The following is a 22,083-nucleotide window of genomic DNA, read 5'->3' on the forward strand; positions in this document are numbered from 1 at the left end:
CTACCACTACACCAACTACAACCACTACAACCACAATAACACCAACTACAACCACAGAACCTCCCACTACAACAACACCAACTACAACCACAGAATCTACCACTACACCAACTACAACCACTACAACCACAATAACACCAACTACAACCACAGAATCTCCCACTACATCAACTACAAACACACCAACTCCCCCCCCACCCCCAAAATGTCCAGGATGGGATAAAGTGGTAAGATTTCACCACTTTATCAATTATCATTATGAATACTGTTTTGTTTGCAGTGTTATTTTCTTTTTAGTTTACATAGACAGTTTGTAATTATCTCTGCTTTTTTATTCCAGCAAAATGAGACATTTTATTTTTGTAACTGCACCATGGCCAAATGCGTTGAGAACAATACAATTGAAATAGTGCCGTATGAATGTCCACCACTTCAGCAATTAACCTGTGCCAATGGAAAGAGCCCAGTGCTTGTGTATGATGAATACCACTGCTGCCAACATTATGAATGTGACTGTAAGTTATTTTCTGGTTAAAAAACTGTAAGAAATTTACATCAGTCAGCTATAACATTATGTCCACTGACAGATGAAGTGAGCAACATTGATCATCATATTACATAGTAATGCTCATTTTGAAAAGGTTATATGCTGGCATTCACAATAAAAGGACTTTGTTTACCACCTACCCTAACATTTTTATAGAATACTCATAATAATAATCTGGGGTGTTCATTTAGCCTTCAAACCCCCCAGATGTTCTTTATTCATGCTCTGACTGCTCAGGGCTATGTTGGTTGGAAAATAAGAAGCTTACTCCTGGACAAGTGCTAAAATTGTTATGACTGATTGGTGTGTGTAGACACATTTTCCCATGAATTGAATGAAGATTTAAGTTTTTATCTCTTCAGGTGAGTGTGAAGGATGGGGAGATCCTCATTACATCACATTTGATGGCTTCTACTACAGTTATCAAGGAAACTGTACCTATGCTTTAATGAAGGAGATCATACCAAAGCATGACTTACAGATTCATATTGACAACGTCCTTTGCGATCCCACAGAAGATGTTTCCTGTCCACGGTCATTAATTATATATTATGGATCACAGCATATCAAGCTGAAGAATCATAATCTCAACGGGAGACCAAATTTAAAGGTAACACAAGAGAAGTGCTTTTTGAAAGGCTAAGTTTTAGCTTAGCAACATTGAAACAGACCTTTGCTCAAATTGTAAGATGGCATGCAGTATTTTTGTCTTTTAGGGAAAGCAGTTTTTCATTTTTAAAGCATTATGCCTTGTTTTCACAGTCATATATTGCACTGTTTTTTGTTTTCTTTTCTTTTAAAACATTGTTTTTATGATTAAAAACCATCTACTGTATAACTAAGATGCAACTAAGCTGCGCTCCATCCCAGAATGACATCTTTGCACTCAATAAAAGTAAACTCTGAGTAAATATCAATATAATGTCAATATAATAATATCAAAGTAATGTCTCTAAAAAAATTATGTAAAGGCCACTTTTAATCTGTTATGTGTTTTGCAATTTCCTTCCAGGCATATAAAGATGATGAAAGCCTGAGTCTACCTTACTGGGAAAACGGTGTAAAGGTCATGACCACTAGTATTAATTTGGTTTTAGAGATCCCTCGTCTAAGAGTGGTCGTTCAGTTTGGTAGAAGTGGCTTTAGTGTTACCCTTCCATATCAGTACTTTGGAGGAAACACACAGGGTCACTGTGGTAAGAACTCTCTCTAGTGGCCACATTATTAAAGCTTTAGTTGGAATGTAGACTGTAACGCTTTAACTTCTTGTTAGGAACATGCACCAACAATCAGGATGATGACTGTAAGTTGCCAGAAGGCGGGCTGGCGAAAAGTTGTGCTGTGATGGCTGACTATTGGGTCGTAACAGACAGTGAAAAACCTGGCTGCAAGATGCCCAGCAGGCCACCTACTGAGCCTCCAGAACCTCCCATAGAAACTCCATGCAAGTCAGACTCCATATGTGACGTGCTTCGCAGCAGGTACAGTAGATGTTCTGTTGATCTAAAGAATTCTTACATAATCTGATGAGCACTGTGTTTTTGTAAAAATAATGAACAATAGTCTCTTATATACCCACTTTATTTTATTTTTCACCATAGTGTCTTTGAAGAGTGCCATTCATTGGTCTCTCCAGACAATTTCTACACAGGATGCGTTTTTGATAGTTGCCATGTTAAAAACCCAGCAATTGAATGCACAAGTTTGGAGGTTTATGCCGCTGCCTGCGCTGAGGCTGGAGTCTGCATCTATTGGAGGAACCACACCAGTCAATGTGGTACGAAAATCTCTTTAGCCATACGTTATTTTTGTGGCCTTTTTACACTCAGGCAACATTCTAATTTACATTCTGTGTTTTAGTTGGGCATATGATATTTGACAAAAAAGAAAGAAAAAAATAATTCAAGTATGTTCTTCACCAACAGCCAGTAATTGCCCATCAGACAAAATTTATAAACCTTGTGGTCCTGCGGATCAGCTGACCTGTGAGGACAAGTAAGTTCCAAAATATGAATTTAAAAAATGTGTTTTGGTGGCTTTTTTGCACACATAAACATCTCCTTTAACAACAGTTATAGTGGACAGTGGCATTGCCATATGGCTAGCTCTATGGTTGTTTGTTTAGCTTCAAAACTGGTTTGAAACCAATTCTGAATGCTTGTGTTCTTTTTCTCTCCAATCCTCCATTTTGTAGCCATTCCCACTGAAATTGCTTGCATTTCTTTAAGCAAACCAATTAAATTTATCTTGAAAATTTTCAATTTGAAATTGATCTTCCTCATGCCCTTAGTCTTCTCCTGCAATAACCATTTTTTTTCTTATATGTCAATTCTTTACTTGATCAGAGTCACAATCAAATTAAAATCTGTCAGGTTAAATTTGAAATAGCATAGATAATGAAAATAAACAAGACTTTTTGATAATCACTCCGCTAACATTGAGTGTTAGTGCTGCTTCTGACATCACTGATCATATTTTGTTAAGGAGCTAATAATAACTAAGAAGACAACCAATGAGAGCGTCCTTCTTTTGCACTTTTCATAAAAGTGTAAAGGGCCACTAAAGTAAAAACCACTAAGTTTTAAGAAATGTGAGAAAAAGTATATTGGACAGATGTTTTAAGCTTTTATATTGTAAAATGAATGAAATTGTTTTAAATATGTAAGAAAAATTACAACATTGTTCTTAATTTTTTTTTGATAATCTACTCTTGCAGCCCCAATGATCCCAAAATGAACTTTACGACTGAGGGCTGCTTTTGTCCTGAAGGAATGAAACTGTTCAACAAAGAATCTGATATATGTGTAAAAAGTTGTGGTAAGTGTCATATCTTTATTCAAGTTATGTAACAAACTGTAGTGGAGAGAGGCTGCTTTAATCTTAGAATTTAAGGAATCCGCCTTCTTTTTGCTGCTTTTATTATCTGTTGGTTTGGTGTAAGAAATTGATTCTAGTGCAAACAGCAAAGCAAACCAATGCTGTAAAGCAAACTAAGGCACACGGTCAAGCAGTTGGTTAGCACTGTTGCCTCGCAGCAAGAAGGTCACAGGTTTGACTCCCGGCTGACGACTTTTCTTGTGTTTGTATGTTCCTCCAACTCCTGTAAGTTTTCTCTGGGTAATCCGGTTTCCTCTCTCAGTCATCCACAAGTTATTTGGCAACTCTAAATTGTCACCGGGCATGCGTGTGAACTGCTGTCTGTCTTGTTTGTCTTTATGTGGCTCTGAGTTGGATTGGCAACCTGTCCAGAATGTACCCCATCTGTAGCCCAGTGATTACTGGAGATACAGTAGGCACTACAACCATGAACAGGATCAGCTAGCTGCAATGGATGGATGGATGGATGGATGGATGGGCTCTGTATTAATGTGGGATCCTCACAAACAGTTGGCAGATAACAATAATATATTGTATGAACTTAAAACCTTGTGAAATACTTTAAATTTAGTTTCTTTACTTTACCTTTAAATAAGTGTATTTGTATTAAACTTTCCAAAAACGGAAAACTAACTCTATAAGAACAATCTTTACTCTGCATTATAACCTATTTTGGTGTTCAGAGAGCTGAAAAGTGGCCAGACTATCTTGTTTCCAGTCTAAGCCATGAGTGAAACTTAACAAATTCACAGACCAATAATGCAACAGTAGTAACACACGGAGAGAGTGAAGAGTATTAAATAATGATGTTTACTGTGTCTGTGTTAAACAGGATGTCTTGATCCTGAGGGAATCCCCCGTGAGGTGAGCCAAACCTGCTTTTCTTGTAAAATCTTTAAAAAATCTCAAATTTTTCTTACTTGCAAGAGGCACTAAGTCACCCACTTTGGTTTTATCCTTCCAGCTAAATGAGACATTTGAATACAAATGTCAGAACTGCGTCTGCAACGAATTTACAAAAACTGTGACTTGCAAGGATAAAGTGTGCCCAACACTAAACATACAGAGTTGCTCTGGTGAAGGATTCATTCTTGTCAATGAGACAGATCCATCAGATCCCTGCTGCACTGTCTATGATTGTCGTAAGACATGCAACAGCGTTACTGATCACCACTGGCTATAGGCAGTTCTTAAACCCTAATACTGATTGTTCATCTCAACAGAATGTCAAAGCAGCACTTGCCCAGTCTTGAACGGGACCTGTTCGATAGGATTTCGGCCAACTGTCAGTGTTCCTGAGGGAAAATGCTGTCCAGTGAATAAATGTGGTGAGCTCTTCGATTCAGTTTAAACCTAAATTATCGCAAAATCACTGGTACAGCATTTATTTTGTACTTCCTTATGTTGTTTATTTTCTAGAACCTAAAAAAGTCTGCGTCAGAAATGATGTTGAATATCGGGTAAGTGAGAAATGTAGGGAGAACATAAACATGCGATGCAGAATAGTTTTTTTGTTTTTATTGTTTTAATAAGTGGGTTTTCTGTTGACAGCCTGGTTCTGCAGTTCCCGGCAATAAATGTGAGACCTGCATCTGTTCCAGAGAGTCCTCCTCCCAGGGTCTGTTGAGCATAACGTGTGAAAAGCAAATATGTAACAAAACTTGTGAAATGGTGAGTACAATAATAGCATTCCCATATGCAATTTAAAGCCCTAGCATTCCTTGAATGTATGCATATCGTCCATCCCCTTTCATGCTAGAGTTTTAAACTGAAATGATTTTCTGCGAAGACAAACAAAGGTGCGCATGGGCAAAAGCACAATAAATGTATCTAATGCAATCTGTTTTTGTTTTTGGTTTTTTTTACGGAGTATGCTCAGTTGAACTTTAGAATGAGCTGAATTTCTTTTTTTCCTCTCAGGGATATGAATATATAGAAAGTACGAGTGATGAATGCTGTGGGAAATGTGTGCAAACACAATGTGTCTTCAATGTTAAAGGTATCAAGATGACCTTGAAGGTACATTGGATCATTTCGATTGCTTTAATTCAGCATGTTAGTCTGTGTTAGTTTAAAACACCTTAATACATCTTTTTTTTTATCTGTGTTTGCTGATGCTTGTGTGTCTCTGGGTGTGTGTTTGCCCGTCCATCTCTCTGATCTTCAGGTAGGAGAGACCAAGTCACTGACTGGAAACAAGTGTGAGAATCACACTTGTTTTAGGAGTGGTAAGACTTTCACAGCCATCAGTTCGCAGATTGTTTGCCCACCAGTCCAAGAAAGCAACTGCCAACCTGTAAGTATCACTTTTAATATGCGTGTCTGGATGAAATGAGCATACAGAAATGTTCAAACAGATGTTGTTCCTCAGGACACGATTCAGACTGCAGCGAATGGCTGCTGTAAAACCTGTGAGTATGATCTCTTTCTTTCTTTTCATCTGAAGAGAGTCAAACAGAAATAAGACAAACTGACTTCTTTGGCATGTATCACGTTTTAACAGGTGAGGAGAAAGAGAAGGGATGCAAGTTGTTGACCATGAAAACTCGTATCAGACACAAGGGCTGCGAGTCTGAGCAAGAGGTGGATATGCCGTACTGTGAGGGATCATGCAACACTTTTTCAAAGTAAGAATGACATGAGGTGTATTTTATATTTCTTTGGAAAGCCCACAAGAAAACAAAAAACATTTTAGGTATAACTGATTTTGAATGCATTGAGATCTGCTCTTGCTTTCCTCAGGTACTCTGAATTGGTAGCTGGAATGAACCAAACCTGCTCCTGCTGTAAGGAAATGCGTTTCAGAAATAATACGGTTGACTTGAAGTGCCATGGAGAACATGGAGTACATGGAGTTGTTTCCTACACCTACATGCTGGTGGAGGAGTGTGGCTGTAGCCTCTCCGAGTGCACCCCAGCTGCTGAGCACTCTGCTCGCAGAAAACGAAGCTTCACGCTGGTGTGACAGATTCATCCTCCCTGATATGGAACGGTTGCGGCATGCAGATGTTTCTTCCTCTATCGCTTAAACAATCATCACATCTCTAACAAAGTCGCTGTCTTTGTGGAGTGCATTTATCAGCTGATTTAATAAAAAGATGCAACGCAGTTCAAGCTTTCTTTCTTTCATTATTGTCCACCTCATTTTGTTTGAGAGCAAAAACGCAATCGCACCACCGTTCAGCCTCACACAAACAGCATATAGCTGGATACAAACTGCCTTACGACATCAGCTGCTGGCTCTCAGTCAACAGCATGATTATCTGCTTAGACCTAAAGCAAGAGTAGGCAACCCTGGTCCTCGAGGGCCACTATCCTGCATGTGTTACTTGTTTCCCTGCTCCAACACACCTGATTCAGTGGTTAAATCACCTCTTCATGTTCTGCAGAAGCCTGTTAATCGCCCATTGATTCAAATCAGGTGTGTTGGAGCAGAGAAACAAGTAAAACCTGCAGGATGGTGGCCCTCGAGGACCAGGGTTGCCTACCCCTGACCTAAGGTGACCATATTTTTGAACAATAAAGGCGATTTAAAGAGTGTACCAAGGCCATCATGAAGAAAAAATTACAGAAAGATTTATTTTTGTTTCCAAGTTGCAACATTAAATTCAAAATGTTGAGAAGAAAGTTAAACTAATATTTGAAGAAGAAGGTTGAAATGCTGAGAAAACCTCACTGTGCTTGTGCACCTGACTGTCATTGTTTTGGGGTTTTTATTGGTATTGCAATTAAGGTTTATAGGTGTACCTTTACTGACTAAACTATAAAATAACAACACAAAGCATTTTAATAACCAGTCCGAGGTGTGATCTTCATTACTGCCTCTCACAGATTTCCACCCGTCACAGTAAAAGTCTTAAACATACATGCACTGTGCTCTAAAATAATCTGAAACTTATCTTAAATTATTGTTATTATGGTTCTACAGTTAATTTCATTATGCAGCATAAACTGCTAGAAATTTTGAGAACTTATTTACAGGTTGCGCACAGCTCCTGGCAAAAGTTACAGCGTAGCTAAAACCATAAATCGTAATCAAAGCCTATTCTGAAGTGCAAAACATTGGGCTATTGTAGGGTTTGTGCCAGTTATGATTTGATTTTTGATTCCCTCTTTTATTCAAGGGTTTAAGTCAAATTTATTGTCATTCTTAAAAAATTCAAACAAAACACAATGTTACAGGCCTCAAAGAGTAAAAATTAAATGGTAAAAGTAGATAACTATTTAAAAGACTAAATAAAAAAAGACTCAAAACAGATACGGAACAGGATAAAACTAATAAAAAAAAGAAGCAGATAGCAGCATTTGTAATGTGCAGTAAGTGGCTGCATCCTGGAATTTAGGGCCTTTTCATCCGAAACCTTTTTTCACCTGGAAAGCAGCGTTCTTGCGCAGGGTGGATGGAGTCTCTTATGATGAGGGCTGCCCTGTCTTTGCATCTTTTGGCGGAAAGATCTGAGATGGGTGGCCCAACCCCAGCTGTGTCATCAACAAACTTCACTCTGGCACTGTTTTGATAGTGAGCTTTGCAGTTATGTTTAACTAGTGAGTAAGGTGGTGAGTTGAGAAGGTAGCCCTGAGGGGGGTGAGCCAGAGTTGAGTGTGATGGATGAGAATGTGGCAACATATTAAATTGACAGATTATTTTAGGAGCTTGATGCATGATTTGAATAGAACTGCGTTTTAAAATTCCTTCTATTTTAAGATCTGGGGTTATTAAGAAAACACTGGAGGCTACAGGCCTGAAAGGCCAGCCATGCTGTAATAATAACAATAAAAGTGGAGGTAAGTGAGGACAAACCAAGCTGAGGTGGGCATAGATGGGTATGAAGAGACCTGTGGCAGCTGCATTTTTATACCCAAAAGGTATCGGTAAGATTAAACCAAAGCTGTAAAAGTAGGGTTTGGCAGAGATACAAATTAACCTGAAGCTGAGTAAAAGCCCTTATTACATCTCTCCTCATTTCACACCTATGTGGCTTTCTGGCTACGTTGCTGGCTCAGAGGATTAACAGTGGTGTCGCTGACTTTCAGCACCCCACCCCAACCCCCCATGTCACTTCAATCATCACACAAATCATGCCAAAGTGGAAAGAAGGTGTCTCAAGCCCAGCTTGAAAGTGGTTTTTTGAAAGGGGCATAGCCACATCTGTGTCAGGCCTGACAAGGAATGGCTTCATCTTTAATTCATGCAGTCATGTGATCATCCCTTACAATTTATTTTAACAAAGTCACAAACCCAAACCGCAACTGTGCAAAGGTCACAATTCACCAAAGGATTGCAGGGCTTTTGCCTGTGTTAGTTAGCAGCAGAACAGATCGGTTTAATCTATTTAATTCTTAAAACCCTTGCAAAAGGAGGCATATGCTTCAAACTGAGCTGCCAACCAAACCCTTCTACCACGATTAAAAGTGCTCAACTCTCACAGACCAGTTAACGTGAAATATTTACCATCGCCCGAATGAAAGAAAAAAAGAATTAAAAAATTATTTACAGTATAAAACTGATTTTCAGAATTCTTTTTGGTGTACTGAAAAACAAAACAGAATCACAAATGATACATAAAGTACATTAACATAACATAAAAAAACATAAATGTAAAGTTGCTAGTAGATGTTAGGTGTCATGTATGTGCAGCTCAGTCTGGTCATTTCTAGAAGCCTCATCCACGTTTGTTAGGTGTTAGATTCAAGAAAAACACTGAGTCAGAATTGCTCATCACCACATCCTGCAGATACTTCATGCAGCAAATAGAAAAAGCAAAATCATTTAAACTTCCTTCTGTCCTGAAGATCCTATTTTAATAACATATCAATGTTCAGATGATGATTTTAGCATTTTGGTTTATCTGGCAATATTTGATCAATGTACGGTTCAATGATTTGAACACATTTTCTTACTTTTATGTATGGAGGCACAACTCACAGCTCCAAATACTAAATAACAGAAGTGTGTGATTCATGTTTGATTCATCTTCCTCTAAATAAAAAAACTGACAAAGGAAGACCTTTTTGGTGTCTAATATTAACGTTCAGCATTAAAAAAAAAGTGCTTCAAAACCTGAAATGATAGCGCTTCATGACTCAAACGAATAAAAATGAAATGTTGTAACGAATAACCTTTTCATGGGTGTGATCCTAATGGAGACAAACACCGAGAAGGCCGACACGCAGAATCTTTTGTTCACCCCTCCTAAACTGCAAACACCTGGAGACTATATCATGAGAGATGTACCAGTCAGCTCAACCAGCTGTCACAAGACAGGGAAGACTCAGGACCATGGGCGCAGCCGGGATCCTTCAGGAATGGATGATAACTTGGCTCACCCTGTGCCTTGGACTATCCACAGCCTCCACTGGTTTGTAAACTGATGGAAACCTTAACCTGCAGTACTTCTAATGGATTTTGTTCTCTTGTAATATTCATCTCTTTCTCTTCTTTTAAAGTCATGAAAAGGACTGAAATGACAGTTATAAATGGTAATAATTTGATTTTACTTTAAGATTACAGATAAAAAATGTAACAAATATTTTGAATTTCTGTGTAATTAATATTCCGTCGTCCTCCAAACAGAAGCAAGACCCTCGCACAACAACCAGTACTGCAGCACTTGGGGAAATTTCTATTTCAAGACTTTTGATGGAGATTTCTTCCACCTGCCCTCCACCTGTACCTACATCTTTACATCCCAGTGTAAGGCCAGCTACGAGAGTTTCAACATCCAGGTCGAGCGACAGGAGGTAGATGGGGAAATCTCCATGAAGAGAATCTTGATGAAGCTTGATGGGATTGTGGTGGAATTTCTCAAAACCTCAGTAAAAGTCAATGATGAATTGTAAGTCTGTTCGCTCAATGCCGTTTTTCATTGCTAGACTATGTGGGCTACTGGTTAGACTGACGATTATCATCGGACCACTCACTTTGAATTTTTTTTTATTTCTGTCTAGTGTCTCCATACCATTCAACCAGGGTGGCATTTCAATTGCGAAAACTTTGTCTTACATTAAATTGAAGGCTACGCTGGGACTGGATTTAATGTGGAATCAAGAGGACTCCCTCTGGGTAAGGTTGTCATGTTTGCTTTGCAAAATGTTGTTCTTGCAGCTGCTCCCTTCTTCAGGGATTGCCACAGCGAGCAAACTCGCACGAAAGATTTGGCAATTGTTTTTACGCCAAATGCCCTTCCTGCCACAACCTGGGCTCAAACCTGCAGACTCAGGATTTCAACACTGCGGCGCTGGCCGCCTAGCTTGCCATATTCTGTAGAAAAATCTGAGTAAACAAAAAAACAATATATTGACTACAGTCTGAGGGGTTAGAAAACTGAATTAGCTATTTTCCAATTGTACTTATGATGGTTTAGTGCCTTGTTTAGGGACATGTAAATATACCTAAGTAAACCTGCATGAATCAAAATGATTTGCTGCATGAAATAATGCAGGACATATTATTATATTGACCATGAATTAAACATGAACTCAAATGGATTCACGTGAGTACTTTTATTCAATCAGTTAATTAAGTTCATAGTTTTACAAGACAAATGACACAAGATACATGACTTTATTTGAAATGTCACATAATTCAAAAAATGTATTATTAGATATTAAAGAAATTATAACAAGTGCTTATTTTTATTTTATTAGGTTCAGTTAGAATGGAGTTTAATAATGTGCCTGATGAGTAGGACATAAGTTCACAAAGTAAATAATAATTCAGGTCCACAGAGCTTCTTCTGATCAGTCGATTGTACTGAAACCTACAAATTTAGGAAATAGTTCTTCTGTGCCTCATTAGGGACATAAATTTTAAAATATTGTGTGGCGCTTCATATATTTATTTTTGTTGTTAATCAGTGTACGAAGTAACTGTAAATTAACTTTCAATAACTGATTTTCTATTTTGGGTGAAGTAATTGTGTTAAGGTTTAGTCAGCTGATTGTTAGTTCATGGTGAGAAACAAGAATTTATGATGTTTTCTGTTAATTTGTGCTTTAAATTCTTATGAGTCATGCATGAACTAAAGATTATTTAGGTTTGAGATTTGTGTTTTTATTATAACCTTTTTCTGTTGACGGTGACACTGATCTGCATGAACTGAACAAGAACATACCACAGATCTGAGCTGAATCAGTTTAAAGGAGCGTGTCAGGGACTGTATGCTTTGTAAATGTTACAAAAAAATAAATAATTACAGCCACTGTTTTACAATAAAATGTGAAAATGTACAAAGTGGACTTTCATTTGATTATTTGAACTGCATTTCCATTTTACATGCTTTTATTAGGTGGAGCTGGATGCTAAATTCAAGAACCAAACTTGTGGGCTGTGTGGCGACTTTAACGAAGTCCAGAAACACAATGAGTTCATCCAGTCAGGTAAATACTGAAACATGACCTTAAAACAAACCGTCGTGCACAAGTTTGTCATCAGACAATCCTTTTCCTCTGTGAACAGGGGTTTCCATAAGTACTGAAGATTATGCTGAGACCTACAAAATGAATGGTCCTGAAGAAGTTTGTAAAACAATCCCCCCTCGAGTCTCGGAAAGTTGTTCAAATCAGGTACGTCTGTGAAACAGGAGTTTGAAAAGTTATTTTGCATCTAGGTCCTTTGGTACAATTTAAGCGTAAATGCATTTTATCCCACAGAACCACCGCTGCAGGAACCTGCTGACTGGACCTGCATTCTTGAGCTGTCAGGACCTGATTGTTACTGAAGACTTCATTACAGCTTGCATGAAAGACCTTTGCCAGTGCAGCAGCCGCAGCATCTCATGCTTGTGTTCCACCGTGTCGGAGTACTCCCGGCAGTGCGCCCATGCAGGAGGGACACCACAGCAGTGGAGGACCCAACAACTGTGTGGTAAAAAAAAGTTATTTAAAAAAAACTCATAATTTTTAAGCACAACTGTTTTACTGAGGTTAAATTAAAAATGTTGTCTCGAAATTGTAATGCTTCTTGTGTGTTTAACAGCCAAAACTTGCCCCTTCAACATGGAATATAAGGAATATGGCAGTCCCTGCATGGACACCTGTAAGAATCACCACAGAAGCCAGATGTGTGAAGAGCTTTACATTGATGGATGCTTCTGTCCAACTGGTAGGTTTACCTGTCACTTTGAACACTCTCACGTGTACAAATCTTAAAGCATGTGCAGATTTACTGCTGGCTCAAGGCTAATTATTTCACCACGTTTCTCCTAAGGAACTGTCTTTGATGATATCTCCCAAAGTGGATGCATCGCTCTCGACCAGTGCCCTTGTTTTCACCACGAACAAGTTTACCAGTCTGGGGAATCGTACTCAAGGGCGTGTAAAACATGGTAGTTTTTTTTTCTTTATTAATTTTAACAGTTGCAACATTTGTTTATTTAATGGTACAGCTGACAGTAGTATTAAACTGATTGTCTTTTGTCAGCACCTGTACCAAGGGCTCGTGGCTCTGCACAGAAAAGGACTGCCCTGGGATCTGCTCCATCCGAGGAGGCGCTCACTTTTCCACCTATGACGACAACAATTACGATTTTCATGGGGAATGTCTGTATGTTTTGACCAAAGTAAGAACATCAAACTAAAAATTATTCCAATTACCACCAAAATAATATATATTTCCAAGCTGAATTACATTAAACAAGAAAAAAAATCTAAGTAAATCATTTTGTCTTCCTAATTGTAGGCTTCTAATGGGGCTTTTAGTGTGCTTGGTGATTTTGCCAAATGTGAAAGCTCAGATAAATCAACTTGCCTGTCTGCAGTGACTCTACTTCAAAACCACACGGTAAATACGCATTTACTGTAAATACAGCTAATTTATAATGATCTTTACTTATAACATCAGTCAAAAATCCTTGGAAGCGTTCACACCCCGTCACTTTTTTCTGCAGATGATTGAAGTTAAAGCCGACGGAAAAATATTTTACAACAAAGTGGTTTGTCAACTTCCTCTTTTCTTGGGTGAGAAGTTTACTCTGTTTTAGCATTCCTTCGCCTGTGAAAACACAATGTTTGCCTAAATCGTCTATTTTTCTTCCTCTTGCAGACGAATTTATAATCTTCAGCCCATCTTCATTCTTCATTATGCTCCACACCTCCTTTGGGTTTGATCTGGAGATTCAGTTCGTTCCCATCATGCAGCTCTTCATCAAAGCAAGCGTCTCCTTGAAGGGAAGCCTTATGGGTGAGTTTTACTCTTTAGGAACTTTCAATCAGCAGAAAGCATACACTTGTCCCGTTGAGTTTTGTTTTTTTATGTTATTTAGTCACAGTACAATCTTTTTCCAGGTCTTTGTGGGGATTTTGATGACAATGCACTTAACGACTTTAGAACTACCTACGGATTGATTGAGGGAACAGCTGCAACGTTTTGCAACACATGGAAGACCAAATCAAGCTGCCCAGATGTAACAAATATACTCAGTGACCCCTGCTCTTCAAGCATTGACAGGGGTAGATCACTAACATCATGAGTTATTTAATAATTAACCTGCCCACAATGCTCCAGTGGTTAACATACTATTTTATTTGTTGTTTTTCTTGTTTGTTTGTTTGTTTTTTAGAGAAATATGCCAAATCCTGGTGCTCAATCCTGACAGACCCAAACGGGGTTTTTTCCCGTTGTCATCCTGAAATAGACCCAAAGGATTACGAAACTGTAAGCAGCAACTTTATGTCCTGTCCATTTTGTTTCTGTAAATTAATCTGTGTTGTTTTACTTCATATCAGCTGCATGTTACAGTTCTTTATTTAGTTTGTCTCTTTTTGCAGTCTTGTGTTTACGACACTTGTGCGTGTGAAAACAGCGAGGACTGCATGTGTGCCGCCCTATCATCGTATGTCCACGCCTGTGCCGCTGAAGGTGTTAGACTACATGGATGGAGAACAGATGTCTGCAGTGAGTTTCACCTAAAACGTGGCAGAAATTAAGAGCTGTTCAAACGATCACTCATCCCTATGCAAACTGAGGGATTTTTAAAAAGTCTGTTTTTGTGTGTAGACTTGAGATACAAATTTTTTGGGAAACAGTGATGTAACAGCTTGCACCAGTCGGTTTTTGTATAATAGAAACCACATCAACAATGGAGCAGTTTTCAGTTTTTCCCCCCTCATCTGGCTCACTTTATCCTGATCCCTGTTAAACTTTGAACGTGTGCTGAAAAGGTTCATAACTGAGAGTAAATTGTGAACAGTGTCAGAAATGTGAGCTACAACACGTGCATCGTGCTGTCCTTACACCCATGTGCCAACTAGACCCACTCTAGAACAAGCTAGAGTAAAAAAGTTCAGCTTGAATGGCATCGTCCAAGCAAAAATATGTTCTTTTTTATTTCTTAGTTATTATTTCATGCAAAGTTTTGACCCCAAGTGGTAATATTATCAAAGGTATTAGAGAATTATCAGAGTAGAGCTCTGTGGTGGCAATTTTTATATTTTGAAATATATCATGTTCATGTAAAGTTTTCTCCAAGACGGCAGCGACTCAAAGTCCAACTGAGCTATTGTTCGACAGGGATCATTTCTGTGGTAGGCCAGGAGGTCTTTTGCACAAAATGTCCATGTTTTTAGATGGCCTGTTTCAAATTTTACAAATGCACTTCACTGTAGAACGAAAAACATGCTGCCTTGTTTGCTTCAGTGTGATGTTTACTGCCTCACATTGGTCCAACTTGGTGTCACACACATGCAAAAATAAACCATTAACGCAGAAAACCGACCGCAACCGTCAAATGTTGTTGGAGATACACCAGAAAAACTACTAACAAATGAGAAATATGCTCCAACAATGCAAAGATCCTTCAGGGTGTCAGCATCACAACATGGCCCATATATTTCAAGAAATAGTTGCTGAGCACCAAGTAGCTATGCTCTGACAACGCTTGAATATTATCTCTCATCGCGACCAGTTGTTGTAGTCAGTTGTTTAAAAAGAAGTGTAAAAAAATAAAGATTTAAATAAAAGCCTTGCATTTCTTGGAGGAATACATATTGCCCACTAGTTTTAAACCAAGATCAAAACTGACAAATGACAAAGTTACATCCTTTTAGCGTCAGGCAACAACAAGAGTGCTAATATTGAATGTTTCTTGCGTTGACAAATGAAGCCAAGCTGGACTTTTTATTCCGGCTGGTCTGGAGTGAGTCTGGTCTGCATGATTTGTTTTGGGAAAATCTTTAGCCATGCTCAGAATGTTCTGTCTCAGCATTTTTGTCTCATGCTTATCATTCTGACAGATTGTTTTATAAATGTAGAATAACATATCCATTCTGAAAATATATCCTGAGTTGCGTAGTAAGGGTCTAAAAATCCATTTATTTGTAGCATTTACACATTGCATATTATTTTCTTCTCTTACAACAGGCAAATACATGACTAGCTGCCCCTCTAACTTTGTGTACAAGTACCACATGAAGAGCTGCGGCCGCACATGCCGCTCTCTGACTCAGTCAGACCTAACATGCGGGGTTGATTTTACGCCGGTGGATGGCTGCGGCTGTGATAAAGGAACCTATCTAAATGAGAAGGGAGAGTGTGTGTCGGCCTCAAAATGCCCCTGTCACGTTGGAGACGAAATGGTGAGGCCTGGGGAGGCCATCAAGGTCCAAGGACAAATTTGGTAAGGGGTTTTAGTGTTTTATTTCAGCAAAATAACAAACAAGTTTATCTTTATTTAAAGATAAACTTTCTGCCTTTCTTTCAAACAAATATGCTTTAAATTATTTCAATTACTTGATCGTTTATCAGTTGGCCTAACTGACTTTTTTTGTTTGTTTGCTACTTTCACCTCTCATATAAAACACATGGAATAAAAATAGTAGTTGTATCCTAGGGAAAATGCTTTACATTTTATGTTCATCTGTGAGGATGTCTTAAAAAATAAGTGTGTATCAGCTGTTCCAAATCAAAATGTCCAAAAAAGCACTTTAGTAACTGTTTGCTGCATTTTTGACAAAGTGAAATTATATTTTGAGTCTTTAGAGGACTCATACATTCAGTCTTTATATTGCTGTTTTGAGGGAAAACAAAATGTTTTACATTTAATACAAAATGTAAAGTATTTGATCAATGTCAAGAGGGATAATACCTTAAAATGGCTTTTATTTGCTTCATCCCATTTTTCTTATGAGTCTTCTTGCAATTCATTTCAGCTCCTGCCACAGTGGGAAATTAAGCTGTGCAGGAAAGCCAATAACTCAGTGTAAGTATAAAGCAGTATTTGTAACAAAATTCTCAACATGCCAGCCTATTGTAACACCCTGCTATTGTCATCAGCGTGCACCTATCCAATGGTTTTCTACAACTGCTCAAATGCAAACACATGGGATAAAGGATCTGCGTGCCAAAAGAGCTGCCAGACACTGAACTCGGACTGTGTAAGACTGAGATGTCGATTCATGACAACTGTTTAATATCCTACACATGGATACAAATTAAAACAACACAATTTAAATAATAACAATTCAATACATAGGTACACAGCACATGTGTCTCGGGCTGTGTGTGTCCTGATGACCTGCTGTCGGATGGGAATGGAGGCTGTGTGAAGGAAGAACAGTGTGGTTGCCCCCATGATGGAAAATTCCACAAACCGGGAAGCAAAATAACTGTGAACTGTAACAAATGGTGAGCTTCAATGCAGTCACCTGACAGGTTGCACTTTATTGTTATCCGGCACATTCTACAGCATATTCCCTCCCCCGGTTGTTCATTTTGCTGTTTTTGAAGTTGAGGAAGCGTGATGATTTATATAATTTATTCTACATCCTAGCATCTGCAAAGGAAGGAGATGGAGCTGCACAGAGAAAGACTGTGGTGGAACCTGCACCACATATGGAGAGGGGAATCACATAACCTTTGATAGACGAAGATTTGCTTTTAAAGGGGGTTGTAGTTACATCGTCTCTCAGGTACAGCCTGCAAACATGTTCAGTCGTTGTCACTTATCAGTGTCCGTATTGAAATACTAACATCAAACTCTTGTAGGATTACTGTGGGAGCAACAAGTATGGCACTTTCAGGGTCTTGATGGAGAACAGCCCCTGTATTTCAAGTGAAAGCATTTGTTCCACCAATATCAAGCTCCACTTGGGGGTATGTAACAAAGAAAAAGCAGTGCATTCACAAAACGTCAGGGCACTTTATCAAATGTAATAGCTAAATATAAGGCAAACATGATTATTGATCAGATATGATCAGTATAATCTATCTAATCTAGTCTGTATAGTAAATTAACAAGACTATATTATAAAAAATATACTATATACCTCTTTTATATAATAAATAAAGTTAGAATTTAAAAATCAAATGAATTTTTGAAATGGAAAAGTCAAAATAATGTTTGCTTTTAGAAAAATAACAGATTTAGTTTCCCCATTTCTTTTCTTTCCTCTTGTTTCACATGTAAATAACAAATAAAAAGCCTCTATAGTCATGCACTCTTAATACTCCCTGAGCTTTCAAGTCAAGATTTTAGATTAATTTCATCATCATTACAATTTACATCTTTGCCCAACTGATGAAGCATTTCATTCCCGAGGAAAAGTGAAAAGCACTTAAAAGCACACAGTTTTTAAGATTTTTGAAAACTACAACAGGTACCATTAGATTTGATTCAAAAATGATCAGTGATTAAGCTAAAAAAAAAAATATACGAGTATTTTTTGGCAAATCCTAAATAGATCCATGCATGCTACACATCTTTTTTTATCATGTAGGTTTATTTTTGTAAATCTGGATAAACCAACTCTTATCAGTTGCACTTTTGTGATCCACATTAAGTAAAAGTTTGTCACTGTTATTTTATGTGGCCTTTTTTCTCAGAGTAATGAAATAGTTCTGGCTGATGAACATGTCAGAGTTATCAATAAAAGCAAAGGAGAAGACATACCCTTTAAAGTCCACATTATGGGTATATATGTTGTTATTGAGGCACAGAACGGTTTTGCTCTCATTTGGAATAAGAGGACGACTGTCATACTCAAACTCAACTCGTCATTCAAGGTGAGTGAACACATATGCTGGTCTTTGGATAAATGTTTAGGTGTTTTGTTTTGTTTTGTTTTGTATTGACAAATACACTCATTTTCATTTTATTCAAGGGCAAAGTCTGTGGATTGTGTGGGAACTATGATGGAAATATTAAGAATGATTTTGCCACCAGTGACCAAGAAATTGTAGTTGATGCACTTGAGCTTGGAAACAGCTGGAAAGTTTCATCAACCTGCCCAGATGCTAACATCACCCAAAATCCCTGCAGATTGTATCCGCACAGACAAGCATGGGCATCCAAGCACTGCAGCATAATCAAAAGTGAAGTGTTTTCTGCCTGCCACTCAAGGGTAGGAAAATCAAGGCACACAAAATTTGTGTCACCAGTTTAATTTTCAAACAGAAATAACTACAGAGAAATAAATCTTGCTTTGTCTTTGTTGCATTTACAATTACTCCTTTCAAAAGGTGGAACCAATGTCCTTTTATGACGCTTGTTTAAAAGATACATGTGCTTGCAATTTTGGAGGAGATTGCGAGTGTTTCTGCTCAGCTGTTGCAGTCTATGCAGCGGCCTGTAATGAAGCTGGAGCCTGCATTAAATGGAGAACTCCCACCATCTGCCGTAAGTCTTGCTTGTTTGTCTGTCTCCAAGAAGATGTTGTTGTTGTTTTTTTAAAAAGGGATGAAATTGATTGCTGTTGGAGTCTCTAAGGTCTACAAATAAAACCAGTCTCTTCAAAAACTGCCCACAAGACAGTTGATATAATTAATATACTTCTGTTTTATTAGCTCTGTTCTGTGACTATTACAACCCCGATGGAGAGTATCAGTGGCACTACGAAGTGTGCGGAAAAAAATGCATGAAGACGTGTAGTAATCCCTCAGGAAGGTGCTACAATCAGCTTCCAGCATTAGAAGGTAAGAGTGATAAGAGAAGGATAGTGGGTGCATTTTAAATTCACTGTTTAATTGTAAGCAAAGTCTTGTGAAATTAAATGTACTGCAAGTAGTTTACAGACATGTCAGTGAGTTTTTACTGACTTTCACCACAAAGAATTGCTCACAAGGATGTAGTCAAACCTACTGGATGCTGCTTCTCTATGTTAGTTTGTTTTTTCCCCTACATTTTACTTCTTAAGGCTGCTATCCGATTTGCTCACCTGAAAAACCTTATCTGGAAGAAGTTACCATGAAGTGTGTATCAGAAGAACAATGTGGTTGCTACGATAATGAAGGGAAACATTATGAAGAGGGGGCATCAATGCCAACAGAGGAAAATTGTTACTATTGGTAGGACATTTTTGGTAATACTAAATTCTCAGTTTGTTTGACAGTTCCTTTTTGTAACTAAGGCACATAATGCTAGAAGTCTAATTACACTGATAAAACTGTATTCTCTCATCTACTTTTCCAGTTATTGTTCTTCAACCGAGACAAGGTGTATTTATGATGAAAGCGGTGAGTAGAAAAATCATTTGATTTTTTTTTTCAAGCTCTGGTGACTGGTATTTGACCTTTCACCAGGACTTGAATGTGTTGTCAGTGAGAAAAAAAATGTGCAAAATAAGTTAAGACTAATTTTTACAAATTCTAAGATTTATATAATAATTTGTTTTGCACCCTGTCTCACAATTGTAGCTTGCTACTGCATCTATATGGGCCGTAAGTACCAGTATGGAGAGACAGTCTATGACACACATGATGGAGATGGAACCTGCCTTAGTGGTGTTTGTGAAAAGAATGGAACTATCATCAGAATCATGGGACCCTGTGCAACAACTCCAGTTCCCAGTACAACACTATCAACAATCTTTACATTTACCAAAAGCGGTAAGATTGATACACAGAAAAGCTGTAGACAACGTCTTTATTTAAAAATTTGCCATGTTAAAAGAAAAAAAAAGAAAAATGTGCTTCATAACTTCTTTGATTGTTTGTTTTGACCCACACAGAAACTACAACTGAACAGCCTACTACAAAAGTGCCTGTACAAAGCTCTACTGTTACAACACAGGCTGTGACAACAATTTTGACTTTCTCAACACCAAAGGTTTCAACAACTTCCACCACAACATCTAACATAAAAACATCTACGACAGCCCCTCAGAAAGAAACATCTACCAGTAGTACAAGCACTACAACATCCACACCCAAACCATCAACAACCACAAGACTCACTATAATTACGAGAAAGCCCAGTACAGTGGAAACAACAAAAGCTACAACACACCCTGAAATTATTACAAATACAAAACAGACGATAAAGCATTCAACAGGCTCCATTGTTTTACAAACAACTACAGCAAAAAATGCCACATACCACACTGAAACACCTATCACAACAACTACAATTACAGGAACAATCACAACAAAACCTACCATAGAAACATCTACCACAACCGCTCATGTACAAACATCAACCACAACACCTCAAGAAGAAACATCAACCACAACACCTTCTGTAAAGACATCTACCACAACACCTAAGAAAGAAACATCAACCACAAAACCTCAGGAAGAAACATCTACCACACCCCCTTTTACAAAGACATCTACCACAACACCTGAGAAAGAAACATCAACAACAACACCTTCAGGAAAGACATCTACCACTGAAAAGGCATCTACCACAACACCTGAGAAAGAAACAACCACAAAACCTCAGGAAGAAACATCTACCACAACCCCTTCTGAAAAGACATCTACCACAACACCTGAGAAAGAAACATCAACCACAGCACCTTCAGGAAAGACATCTACCACTGAAAAGACAACTACCACAATACCTGAGAAAGAAACAACCACAAAACCTCAGGGAGAAACATCTACCACATCCCCTTCTACAAAGACATCTACCACAACACCTGAGAAAGAAACACCAACCACAACACCTGAGAAAGAAACGTCAACAACAACACCTTCAGGAAAGACATCTACCACTGAAAAGACATCCACCACAACACCTGAGAAAGAAACAACCACAAAACCTCAGGGAGAAACATCTACCACATCCCCTTCTACAAAGACATTTACCACAACACCTCAGAAAGAAACACCAACCACAACACCTTCAGGAAAGACATCTACCACTGAAAAGACATCTACCACAACACCTCAGAAAGAAACACCAACCACAACACCTACAGGAAAGACATCTACCACTGAAAAGACATCTACCACGACACCTGAGAAAGAAACAACCACAAAACCTCAGGAAGAAACATCTACCACAACACCTTCTACAAAGACATCTACCACAACACCTTCAATAAAGACATCTACCACTGAAAAGACGTCCACCACAACACCTGAGAAAGAAACAACCACAAAACCTCAGGAAGAAACATCTACCACAACCCCTTCTGTAAAGGCATCTACCACAACACCTGAGAAAGAAACATCTACCACAACACCTTCAGGAAAGACATCTACCACTGAAAAGACATCTACCACAACACCTGAGAAAGAAACAACCACAAAACCTCAGGAAGAAACATCTACAACAACCCCTTCTGTAAAGACATCTACCACAACACCTGAGAAAGAAACATCTACCACAACAACTTCAGGAAAGACATCTACCACTGAAAAGACAACCACCACAACACCTGAGAAAGAAACAACCACAAAACCTCAGGAAGAAACATCTACCACAACCCCTTCTACAAAG

The 22,083-nt window shown here is 38.3% G+C and overlaps 2 protein-coding genes and 1 long non-coding RNA gene across 42 annotated transcripts in view; 2 read left to right on the top strand and 1 right to left on the bottom strand.

Annotated features, from left to right (window-relative positions):
• The first annotated feature begins 6 nt into the window (after positions 1 to 6).
• Positions 7 to 6,526, top strand: LOC108229953 (intestinal mucin-like protein). The gene is made up of 18 exons (XM_017405684.3): positions 7 to 227; positions 341 to 515; positions 910 to 1,157; positions 1,560 to 1,743; positions 1,821 to 2,028; positions 2,149 to 2,324; positions 2,473 to 2,542; positions 3,264 to 3,364; positions 4,257 to 4,288; positions 4,389 to 4,566; positions 4,648 to 4,752; positions 4,844 to 4,884; positions 4,976 to 5,095; positions 5,345 to 5,443; positions 5,592 to 5,720; positions 5,796 to 5,835; positions 5,928 to 6,051; positions 6,167 to 6,526. The coding sequence occupies exons 2-18, from the start codon at positions 374 to 376 to the stop codon at positions 6,387 to 6,389; spliced, it is 2,220 nt and encodes a 739-aa protein (XP_017261173.1). The 5' UTR covers positions 7 to 227; positions 341 to 373; the 3' UTR covers positions 6,390 to 6,526.
• Positions 6,527 to 9,689: 3,163 nt separating this feature from the next.
• LOC108230109 (mucin-2) overlaps positions 9,690 to 22,083 on the top strand; it is a 37,222-nt gene continuing 24,828 nt past the window's right edge. For 5 of the 21 annotated variants that reach the window (XM_037978222.1, XM_037978236.1, XM_037978228.1 and 2 more), the window contains exons 1-31: positions 9,690 to 9,783; positions 9,872 to 9,904; positions 9,999 to 10,260; positions 10,373 to 10,487; positions 11,713 to 11,803; positions 11,883 to 11,989; positions 12,077 to 12,290; positions 12,402 to 12,527; positions 12,633 to 12,750; positions 12,846 to 12,984; positions 13,104 to 13,205; positions 13,312 to 13,381; positions 13,467 to 13,604; positions 13,709 to 13,873; positions 13,984 to 14,078; positions 14,192 to 14,318; positions 15,783 to 16,038; positions 16,571 to 16,620; positions 16,695 to 16,795; positions 16,894 to 17,045; positions 17,191 to 17,329; positions 17,406 to 17,513; positions 18,243 to 18,422; positions 18,521 to 18,760; positions 18,879 to 19,035; positions 19,203 to 19,331; positions 19,553 to 19,703; positions 19,828 to 19,871; positions 20,052 to 20,243; positions 20,366 to 20,882; positions 21,513 to 22,058. In XM_037978222.1, coding sequence (XP_037834150.1) covers positions 9,705 to 9,783; positions 9,872 to 9,904; positions 9,999 to 10,260; positions 10,373 to 10,487; positions 11,713 to 11,803; positions 11,883 to 11,989; positions 12,077 to 12,290; positions 12,402 to 12,527; positions 12,633 to 12,750; positions 12,846 to 12,984; positions 13,104 to 13,205; positions 13,312 to 13,381; positions 13,467 to 13,604; positions 13,709 to 13,873; positions 13,984 to 14,078; positions 14,192 to 14,318; positions 15,783 to 16,038; positions 16,571 to 16,620; positions 16,695 to 16,795; positions 16,894 to 17,045; positions 17,191 to 17,329; positions 17,406 to 17,513; positions 18,243 to 18,422; positions 18,521 to 18,760; positions 18,879 to 19,035; positions 19,203 to 19,331; positions 19,553 to 19,703; positions 19,828 to 19,871; positions 20,052 to 20,243; positions 20,366 to 20,882; positions 21,513 to 22,058 — 4,943 coding nt within the window. In that variant the 5' untranslated portion in view covers positions 9,690 to 9,704. Of the gene's footprint in view, positions 9,784 to 9,871; positions 9,905 to 9,998; positions 10,261 to 10,372; positions 10,488 to 11,712; positions 11,804 to 11,882; positions 11,990 to 12,076; positions 12,291 to 12,401; positions 12,528 to 12,632; positions 12,751 to 12,845; positions 12,985 to 13,103; positions 13,206 to 13,311; positions 13,382 to 13,466; positions 13,605 to 13,708; positions 13,874 to 13,983; positions 14,079 to 14,191; positions 14,319 to 15,782; positions 16,039 to 16,570; positions 16,621 to 16,694; positions 16,796 to 16,893; positions 17,046 to 17,190; positions 17,330 to 17,405; positions 17,514 to 18,242; positions 18,423 to 18,520; positions 18,761 to 18,878; positions 19,036 to 19,202; positions 19,332 to 19,552; positions 19,704 to 19,827; positions 19,872 to 20,051; positions 20,244 to 20,365; positions 20,887 to 21,512; positions 22,059 to 22,083 lie in introns of all 21 variants that reach the window. The other 16 variants (XM_037978235.1, XM_037978241.1, XM_037978242.1 and 13 more) reach the window with 11 other exon arrangements.
• LOC108230111 overlaps positions 20,879 to 22,083 on the bottom strand; it is a 17,972-nt gene continuing 16,767 nt past the window's right edge. For 7 of the 20 annotated variants that reach the window (XR_005233716.1, XR_005233724.1, XR_005233726.1 and 4 more), the window contains 3 exons: positions 21,722 to 22,072; positions 21,527 to 21,676; positions 20,958 to 21,277 (listed from right to left, as the gene is read on the bottom strand). This is a non-coding gene — a long non-coding RNA (uncharacterized LOC108230111). Of the gene's footprint in view, positions 20,897 to 20,957; positions 21,677 to 21,721; positions 22,073 to 22,083 lie in introns of those variants that run through there. The other 13 variants (XR_005233727.1, XR_005233722.1, XR_005233718.1 and 10 more) reach the window with 10 other exon arrangements.

Source organism: Kryptolebias marmoratus, linkage group LG11, assembly GCF_001649575.2.
Source record: "Kryptolebias marmoratus isolate JLee-2015 linkage group LG11, ASM164957v2, whole genome shotgun sequence".
In the NCBI taxonomy this organism is placed as follows: Eukaryota; Metazoa; Chordata; class Actinopteri; order Cyprinodontiformes; family Rivulidae; genus Kryptolebias; species Kryptolebias marmoratus.

Coding starts and splice junctions, on each gene's coding strand:
- LOC108229953 (XM_017405684.3), top strand. CDS start 374: ATGGCCAAATGCGTTGAGAACAATACAATTGAAATAGTGCCGTATGAA. Junction 2,325..2,472: donor GAACCACACCAGTCAATGTG/GTACGAAAATCT, acceptor CTTCACCAACAG/CCAGTAATTGCCCATCAGAC. Junction 5,721..5,795: donor AAGAAAGCAACTGCCAACCT/GTAAGTATCACT, acceptor GTTGTTCCTCAG/GACACGATTCAGACTGCAGC.